The sequence below is a fragment of the Protobothrops mucrosquamatus genome, unplaced genomic scaffold (assembly GCF_001527695.2).
Source record: "Protobothrops mucrosquamatus isolate PMUCROS unplaced genomic scaffold, P.Mucros_1.0 scaffold_285, whole genome shotgun sequence".
Taxonomy (NCBI): Eukaryota; Metazoa; Chordata; class Lepidosauria; order Squamata; family Viperidae; genus Protobothrops; species Protobothrops mucrosquamatus.
The window spans coordinates 332,805-342,865 of NW_015386361.1; the positions used below are offsets into that span (position 1 = coordinate 332,805).

General features: G+C 41.2%; 1 protein-coding gene across 1 annotated transcript in view; it reads left to right on the forward strand.

Annotated features, from left to right (window-relative positions):
• The first annotated feature begins 6,315 nt into the window (after positions 1-6,315).
• The window catches only part of HLF (HLF transcription factor, PAR bZIP family member), a 67,221-nt gene continuing 63,475 nt past the window's right edge, over positions 6,316-10,061 (forward strand). The window contains exons 1-2 of the mRNA XM_015831886.1: positions 6,316-6,470; positions 9,216-9,551. Coding sequence (XP_015687372.1) covers positions 6,365-6,470; positions 9,216-9,551 — 442 coding nt within the window. The 5' untranslated portion in view covers positions 6,316-6,364. The remainder of the gene's footprint in view (positions 6,471-9,215; positions 9,552-10,061) is intronic.

The following is a 10,061-nucleotide window of genomic DNA, read 5'->3' on the forward strand; positions in this document are numbered from 1 at the left end:
CAGTCTTCCCTTTTTTAGACAGCAACATAGTTGCATGCCATTTTTCAAGAAATTGATAGTGTCGTGTTTTGCAACTAATACACAGCTGGAAAAAAGATTCTGAAATTCTGCTATGGTATCTAAATCAACCAACCCATATTGATTGCTAAACACATCTTGTCTGGAAACATAAATTGATGGCAAGTTGAGATTAAGAGGGTGCTACTCAAAACTTCCAAACTGGATACAAATTGCTCTCTTGGGTCCCATGGAAGGTTATTAAAGGAGCTGAAAGTATTAAAGATGCTCATCTTCCACATATTGTGCAAAAGCATTAGACAGAAAAATGCTCAGGCTTTTACTTTCGTTACAGTAGTTTGCATACATTTTTGAACTTTTTCTTTTTGATATTTTTTTTTTTAAAAGTACTTTTAACTTCTTACCAAAGTTCTAGGAAATGGTGCAATGTTTTATGAGATTAAGTTAAGAATATTAGTTTGAAAGTTTGCCCTTGAATATATTTCCATGATTTTGCTCAGTTACGTATGCGTCTGTTTCTGCTCCTAGGTCAGGGGTAGGCAACCTTGGCTCTTTTATGACTTGTGGACTTCAATTCCCAGAATAACTGGCTGGCTCAGGAATTCTGGGAGTTGAAGTCCACGAGTCATAAAAGAGCCAAGGTTGCCTACCCCTGTCCTAGGTAGCTGTTAGGAGAAAGACCTGAAGAAGAAAAGAAAAAGAAAAAGAAATACAGGACAATGAAAGATCAAGTAGTTCCTTAATTGTGTTTCTTTTGCTGATTTGCTACTTCACTACAGTATTTAACTCTTACAATGCAGCAAACTCTTCTGCGTTTTTACCAAGAAGTCATTTTATGAGGTTTATTCCTGTACAATCTTTGATGGGATTGCAGCAATAGCTATGGTAGCTTTGGCACACATCAGCCAACATGTAATTTTTTAAAATCATGTTCGAATGTCATAGGTAAGAATATAACATGTATTTCAAAGCTTAGATTACTGTGCCACTGGGGAATTCTTTTACCCTGCCCCATTTTGATGCTGGAATATCTGGTATTTAGACTTGCCTTGTCTCCAGCCTGGTCACAATCAAGAGCTAGTCTCACAGTCAATCAAGGACAAAGTCTGCCTCCTTTTCCTGTTTAGCAAAATATCATATTGCACATATTAATATTCCGCTGTGTGTTTTGCTTTGTGCTGGAAAGGGTACTGAAGAAAGTACAGCTGTCCTGCCCTTCCTTCCTTCTCAAGGTTTCCTTTTTCTAATCCTAATCACAGATTAATATTGTTTATCAGTATTTCTCAGATTCTCTATTCATCCCAGAGATTATGTTTCTATTTATTTTCTTTCACTCTTAGCCTTAATTCTCGTTAAGATTTCTTCCCATATTTATTTAAGCGCATATCAAACAGAAATGCATTATGCATCACTTGATCCCCAGTCTACCCATGCCAGATATTGCCCTTACTCCTGTCAATGATCTCCTGGGTTTATGTAACCCGGTGTCCAATAACTAGCAATTTGGATTGGTTTGTTTTTTTTTCATATGCCATGGATTGTGTACAAGTAGTTGTTCCTTCCTCCCCACTTAAAAATATTTATTCTCATGGTTATTTCTTGGGCAGGTAATTTGGAACCAACTGTGCCCTTATTATGCCCAACCTTTCCAATTAATCCATCAAGTACTTCTGCTCAAGGGTCATCAATAGCTTCTGAGATATTATTTTGCACAGAGTCTATTAAGATAGTAGTTTTCTATGGGGCAGATTATTTTCCTCTCTTCATAGTTTACTTTTTGAGGACAAAAAAACCTCTTCATGTGTGGTTTTCCAAGGACTCAAACATTCAGCAAAATCTGACTTACTTGTTTTCTTAAAGAGAGACAAAGTGCTATTGATTTCATGCATAAATGACAAAAAGTAGAGCAAATGCTAATGGTTTCATCCATTTAAAAAAAAAATCTGTAACGTTCTGTTTCACCCAAGATTTTTAAAAAATCTTAGAAGCTCACAAATAAAGAGAGATGAGCTGCTATGTCAGGCTGCAATAGAAGAAGGGGAAGGATAAAAGCTGTCAGTCACTTTAGAGATGAGCAAGTTGAACCTATGATCCCGCTGCCTAGGCAGATAAGCCAGATTTGACATTAGGATAATGCAAATGTTATACTCTACACGCCTAGTATCTCAGGAGAAGCTGCTACAGAGCTCTGTTGTAGCTGCAGAGCTAACGTAGCAACCGTGCAAATCTTCCCCCAGCACCCTTGAAAACTCCCGCTATCTGTCAGCGACAGTATCGCACGTTTTTCCTGTACTGTCCATGAAATGGAGGCACCAAGAAAAAACGATGCAGTGGCTGAGACATCGGGCGGCCTGTCCTAGAACAATTTCTGCCACTCCTGCCATTGGCTAGGACGGCGATGGCAAACCTTTTGGGTTCAGCATATCAAAAATTTGGAAAATGCCTGACTTGATTCTGCTGGCATGTCGCTCCCTCCCCCCCCCCGAACAATTCTTCACATATTCATTTGTTTTTTAAAAAAAAATACAGCCTAATAATATGTATTATATAAATAGGCATCAAATCATTAAACCACAAAATAAAAAGGTAAAACAAATTTTCGGAGTGCCTGGAGGCTGCACAAGAGCACACCCATTCTCACGGGGCCTCCACAGCCTCCCAAAAATCATGCAAGAATGGTGAATAATTGTTGTCGGATATCGTGAACGCTGGCATGTCACCACTGACATACATGTGATAGGTTTTGCCATCACTGGGCTAGGATTGCATATTGTACTAAACTTGGGGGAGGGGGGAGCTTCAACCATTAGTAACATCTAGAGTCCCCTTCACGCCTGAGGATGTGACTTTGCACACCTAAGGGTGCCTTAAAGCAAATGCAAACAAACCACACTATAGTTAACCCTAAGCTGTGGAGGTATGAACCCAGAAGTGTGTACAGTGTCTCTGGAACCCTGTGAGGGCCACAGCATTCAGTGAGCACAGAAGGGGCTGTCAGAGTGCTCCATAGCTATGTTCAGAATGAAGGAGGGTGATACTAGCCAATTGGAGAGTACTACATGGTCTACTGTATTCAGGTAGTGTTGGCACTGTCTTAGGATCAGCTGTCATTTTGTTATACTCCCTTTATCTCAGTTCTTGGGCTGTCTATGGTAACCCATCATGAGGACTGTTTGAATGTGATTTAGTATATTATGGAACTGATCACAGATATCCAGTGTAAACCCATGACGAAATGTGCTTTGTGATGTCATGAGACAAAAACCTATCGTTCATACTTAGATCCGAATAATGTAGGAGCCATATTTGCACCATCACCTTACAATGCATGTCTTGCCATTTCCTTCCCTTTGCCCCCTCCTCTGGATGCTGTCTGGGGAATTCTGGGAGCTGAGGTCCACACATCTTAATGTTGCCAACTTTGAAATGCGCTGTACTAAAGCGAAGACTAGACAGCTACTTGTTAAGAATTTTAATTTGGGTCCCCAGCAACAGGTTGTTCTCATTGACCACTCCTGGTTGAAACCATGAAACATTGTAACATCATTGCAAGGAGTGATGCAAATTATGTAATAGGCATTAGTCACATCATGATGCAAATTACATACAATGCATAATACGGTAAATGTCATTTAGGAAGTGATGTCCTGACATGTCCCAGACCTATGTTTCAGGCTGGGTCTGAAATGACGGGGAACCATTATTGTGGTTTATTCCACAATCCATGGTAAACGCGAAGCATATATAAAGTGTAAATCTGGCCCATGTGAGCAAGGTAGGTTGTTATTGTGGATCACTGTATAATTCAAAGGATCGGTTGGACCAGTTGGACTATTGATTCCAGCCAGAGTGGCTCCCTACCATAAAATAAAACTATATCCCATAATCCACAATACTTTTACTGGAGTTCCAGTCCATGTTCAGCATCCACACAGGGACTTTTTGTTTCCTGAGGCTAAAAAGCTTGAGTGAAGGCCATGGATTTGAGGGAATGTAGTCCCAGCCCATTTGGAGGGTTAGAAAATATTCTGTAAGCATACTGGGCAATTGGACACTTGAAGTTTTTTTTTTTTAGAGATGGAGCCAGGACAGAATGTTGCAGATTGCAATGGAATTTGAATAAAATGAAGGAGGTTTTGGGAAGCCTCAAAGTGAATCTGATAATAGGACCTCACAAAACCTACCACATTGTAAATGGAGTGTGGGAAAAGATGAGTGTTTACTAGCTTTTGGAGGCACTTTCTCACTGGATAGAGTGCCACTGGATAGTTCAACCCATACATTGGCTTCTTGAATTCTGCCCCACTTAGTTTTTTGTAAGTTAAGAAAACACCTGACCAGAGAATGGAGAGGTGAGAATTTTGGCAGGGAAGTCTGGTGGAACCTGATTGTGATAGATTAGGCAGGAGAGAGATTCAGCAAGTTGCTCTCAGCAAAAGAAAATATCAATTCCTCCTCTTGCTCTGAAGTTTATTTAAGCAAGTATTTGATACCAGTCCTGAAGCACAAATACCACGTGAGCGGGTATAACGATTAATGGCTGACAAGTCTGTCTTTAGAGTGTGTGTGTGTGGGGGGGGAGTTCCAGGCACTGTGTGCTGCCTCCAAAAACATTCAGCCCGAAAGGAAGTACCACCTTCTTCTTTTTTAAAATTACCTCATTAAAATTCCCAGGTTAGCTTGCTGCAATAAAAACACCTATGTAAAAAAAACCAAAAACCCAGTTTCCCACAGTGAAGAACATGCTGTTGCTTCTTGCATGGAAACTAAGCTAGTCACTAGCTGCTTCACTCGTGTGGCATCAATTTAGAAAAGTCTTAAACTCCAATTCAGAGGGCTGGTTTTGTCCTTTCAGGTCCAAAATATTTAGGAAGGAAATAGCTAAAGTAATGTCTTCTGGCACTCTCTAAGGGTTTTCACTGGCTGAGATGGTTGAGGACATTAACCTATGGTTAATAGAACCATGGCTTACTCAGTTAACTATGGAGTTGCATTCCTCATGAAACAGCAATTAACCACAATGGCTGGGTTTGTACAAGATAAAATCAAGCCTCTGAGCTGAACTCAATCCCTGGTGACCTCATGGATAGATCTATATAGTTTCCTTGACAGGATATGGAAGTAGCTTGCAGTTGCCTTCTTACAGGATGCTTTTTTTCTCTCAACCTACCCCAAAGTCTTGGAATCTCCTGGTGGTCTCCCATCCACTAAGTAAATGTTGCAGGCAAGTGCTTTGGATGCAAATTCCTGCTTTCCACAGCACCTTTAGAGATCAAAACTGAAGCCTGCATCCTAGCGTGACCTTGTATGAACCTAGAGAAATAGGCAAATGAAACACATTTTCAGTGATGGTGGCTTCTGTATTAGGAGCAGAACAGAGTGTCCTCCCTAGAGAATTGGCGGGCTCTGCTATCCCTTGGCTGCTCAGCAAATTCATTTTTTAAACATTTATCCTGGCTTTTAAATAAAAAGGAGTACGTGAATGAATCAAATTTGGCTTTCTAAGGTTTTGGCTGCAGCCTTCAGTTTTGTTGCATTTCCGTAAATGGGTTCCACCCTAAAATCCGAGTAGTAGCAAAACATTTTGAATTATTATTTTTTAAAAGCGTTGGTTTTAAAGTTATCACAGACTTCATTTTCATTTTTTTTGTTCACAGATAAAAAAAAAAATTCCCACACAGCGAAACACGAAGGACTTTCCTGAACGCAGATCCTCCTCCTCCTCCTCAGTAGAAACCTGCCTTTAGCTTTGCCTCCCAACATTTTTCTCCAGAGCCGGGGAGAGCGAGCAAAAGCAATGGAATGAAAAGCAGCCGAGGCGGCGGCAGAAACCCAAAGTTTAATTATGAGGGCCCAGAGCTCGCGAGCATCTCCCGGGCCCGCCTACCGGGGAGCTGCGCTAACTTTGACGTCATTTTGATCCGAGTCCGCACATGGGTGTGCAAATGTTCTGAGAGCGGCGCAGGTGGCCCCAGCCAGCTCTCAGGACTGGGAGGAGCGAGCGAGCGAGCTAGAAAGCGCCGCTTGGCTGCCTGGCCGGTAGGGTTACCTCTTTTCTCTCTCTCTCTCTCTCTCTCTCTCTCTCTCTCTCTCTCTCTCTCTCTCTCTCTCTCTCTCTCTCTCTCTTTTTAAATTTCTCCGTTTAGTTTGCGGTTATTGATGCAAAAAGAGACCCTTGGAGCGAGGTCGTCTGAAGCCAACTCTCCCTTCGCCCCAGGACGAGAGCGCTCTTTTCCAAACAGAAGATCGATTTGGGAATTTTTTTTCTTCTTTCCATCCTCCCCGTTTCTTCTTCTTCTTCTTTGCTAGTTTAACCAAATTGGCGGAGTGAAGGGGCGAAAGAGGTATGGCTCGACCTGTTCCTTTGAACCCAGCTTTCCTACCTCCAACTTATGGGGTGCTGAAATCCCTGCTGGAAAACCCGCTCAAGCTGCCGCTGCATCACGAAGACGGTGAGAGAGAGGGAGGGGTGGGGGAAGTGGATCAGGGGAAGGAGGAGTGTGGCAGTGGGTTTCCCTATTGCCCCCACCCCTCCGCCCCGCTTTATGTCCTGCGGGTTGTTGTAGCCGTGCGCAACTTTCACGGAAAGCGGCGATCGAGCCGTGCGAACAGAGGCGCGTGTCTAGCCTGGCGTTGCTTGGGAATAGGGCTTTGCGCGTCGAGACGGGACGCGGAGAAGTCGCGCAATCTGAAGCGCGCATTTTTTTGTTTCGGCTTGCGGAGGCTGCAGTGCAGTCTTAAGATGCTTGGGAATCGGTTCTACTGAATCAAGTGGGATTGATTTCCATGTAAACACGCCTAGGATTACCCAAGAGGTAGCAACGATTCCTTCTAATCCTGCCTTTTTTGCCTCTGTATGTTAGTCGGAGATAAGTCCTACTCAATACGCTGGGCTTACCCTCAAGTAAGTATGCCTAAAAACGGCTGCATAGCTTCTTGCTCTTTATTCCAAAATTAGCGTGTGCAGTTTGTTTATAGTGTAATGTTAAAAGTGACCCTACTTTAACTGTATAGTTTATTTTGGTTGGCAGGGTCGGTGGTAGATTGGATCTGCTCTTTTGGGTCAGGTGCTTTCTGATACCATTTGTCAAGAAGTCATAAAACAGAGAATTCTTGTCAGAGTGTTTGTATGGTGCACTTCTGTGAAGTGAATCCTCCTTTTTAGTGGGATTTCTCTCAGGTAAATTGGGATTGCAATGTGGTTTTACATAATCTATCAACTCTTGCCCTTGTTTGATTTAAAAGTCATAGCATTTTATTTCTGTGGAGGTGATTTTGAAGAAAATGTGTGCCTTGAACTGGAGGCCCTCCCCATACATCTTTTCTCTGCATTACATGGGCATAGATTTATCCATAAATGTGTACACACAGCTCCCCCCCCCCAATACACACAGACTACTTAAAGCCTATACTATACTATGAATCTGAAATTTTACCGTATTTCTTGCAACATGTTTCCCCCCCCCAAAGGTACTAGTAAAACCTAATTCAACCTCTGATTGAAAGTTTCAGAAGAATAAAATATAAACCTTGAATTATTTCTAATAAAGTTGAAACTCCAATGCAGTTAAAAGTCAATTATAGCTAAGCATTGTACAGCGTTTAACAATTCTCTATGATTTTCTAGATAATATTCTCTATCACCTGTACTTTAATACCTGTGCAGTGTAGCTTAGACTCATCTCACTCCTGTTTACTATGAACCAATATATACATTTTTCCATTATAAAAAAAATCAAACACAAGAATAGGATATCAAGATTAATTATGTTGATGTAATGTATCATTTTGGAAAAAGTTTTTGAGGTAGTTCTTTTAGATCATGATAACAAGTTGAAATATTTCCAGTGCTGAAAGATTGGATTTATGGACGGTAAATGTTCAAATATATTTGAAGAGGATGACCAATTGCTGAGAAATGCATTAAGGGTTACTTACAAATTTAGGAAGTGGCTGCCAATAGTTATTTGTCAGCATAATAAGTTAAATCCAATGGATACAAAGGAACAAACTACAAGTTGCACAAAGATCTGAAATTACTATTTTATTGCTACTTTGCTGTAAGAAAAATCAAACAAGGGGGAGGGGGGATTACAATTAATTTTGCAATTTCCTACACAGTGTACAAAAAGTTCTGGTTCTTGGCTTCAAAACAAGCGTGCATTTCAAAACATTCCTGGGCATAGGAGTAGAAGAAAGGGGAGATACGAATCTGGAAATGGATGTAGGAAGGAGCTAAAAAGGGGCTTAATATTTCCAGCCTCTCTGTTGCTGCTGCAAGTTTATTTTTAACCAATCTTGAGAAGTGCAATTGTGACTCCCCTGGGTAATGTTTGGCTTGTTTTATAGCTTCTCATTATGAATTTGGGTTCAGTTTCTAAGGAGCAAATGATGAAGATTGGACTAAATTAGGCTATTTTACTAAGATAGCATTTCCAGAATTCCTAACTAACATGAATGTTCACCTAGGAGGTAATTTGGGTTTTTAAAAAACATTTAACTAAATCAGCTGTGGTGTTCTTCAGATTATTTATTTTTATTTAAAATATGGTATGTTGCCCTTCAAAATTGATTTGAAGCAAGTTAGCAATGCGTTACAAACACAATGTGTATTCTGTTCTTCTTTAACCTATTCAAAATAGTAACTGATTACATACATTGCAGAAGCCATCATCTTATTTTTACTATTTGGATTCTGTGTAATGTATACAAGCACAGCCATCATGGTTAGTAAACTCTGGTTGATGGGTGATTGGGCTATACAATACCAGTTAAATGAAACCATGTTTTAATAAACCATGGCTTAAGCACAGATATGTAAACTCTACCATTATGAATAGCTCCAGTTCTGTAGGATTTGATCGGGGAAATATCATATTCCACTATACCCATTGGAACAATTTCTCCAGTTCTCCATTCTGGTGATTCAAATGCTCTGATGAAATCTCAAGAGTGTTGTTGTTTGAAGCTTGCAATTGCTTGAAGGCAAGATGCAGATGAATTGCAAGTTAAAAGCAGAGGTGGAAAGCATACATGGGCTTAATGAGCCGAAAAATGTATCGAGAGACTTTAACTCTGTTCCAAACATAGAACCCCAAACGGAGAATAACTATGAAAGGATTCTCTTTTATTTTCTTCCTAGCAAGAAACTAGCTGAAAATTCCTCACGTTTCCTTGCCTTCCCCTTCCCTTTCTAGCATTTTATAAAGAAAAAGACAAAGACAAAAAACTGGATGACGACAGCACCAGCGCCACTGTCCCACAGTCTGCTTTTCTGGGGCCTACATTATGGGACAAGACACTTCCCTATGATGGTGACACTTTCCAGTTGGAATACATGGACCTGGAAGAATTTCTCTCAGAGAATGGCATCCCTCCCAGTCCAGCCCAGCACAACCACAGCCCTCATCAACCAGCTCTTCAGCAACCTACCTCAGCCTCACCATCTGTCATGGACCTCAGCAACAGAGCATCCACATCGGTCCACCCGACTATGGTTTCCCAAAACTGCATGCAAAATACAGCCAGGCCAGGTAAAGTTAAGAGGTCCTTTGACTTTTTGGCACCATTGGTGAGGTGTTCCATATATGTGCCACGCGGAGCCTTTCCCATTCAGGTTGTGAATATGTGTTAAGTACTGGAGAGAAACCTGATTCAGTGCAGGGAATGGGAGACTGGACATGTTCCTTGCTCTTCCAGGTTCTCGCCCTTTTCTCATTCAGAGTTTTGACTCATGTTCACCAGTGTTGAGTGTTGTCAAAACTCACTCTCAGTATTTCTCCTTGTTTTGCCTGCACACACTTGCAGTGAGCAGCTGCAGTATCACAATGTTTGAAAACAGCTCATGATATACAGATTAAAATGCAATTGTTAAGAGAGAGCCGTGGTGTGGTGCAGTGGTTAGAAGGCAGTATTGCAGGCAAACTCTGCCCACTGCCAGGATTTCAATCCTGACCTGCTGAAGGTTGACTCAGCCTTCCATCCTTCCAAAGTCAGTAAAATGAGGATCCAGATGGTTGGGGGCAATATGCTGATTCTGTACA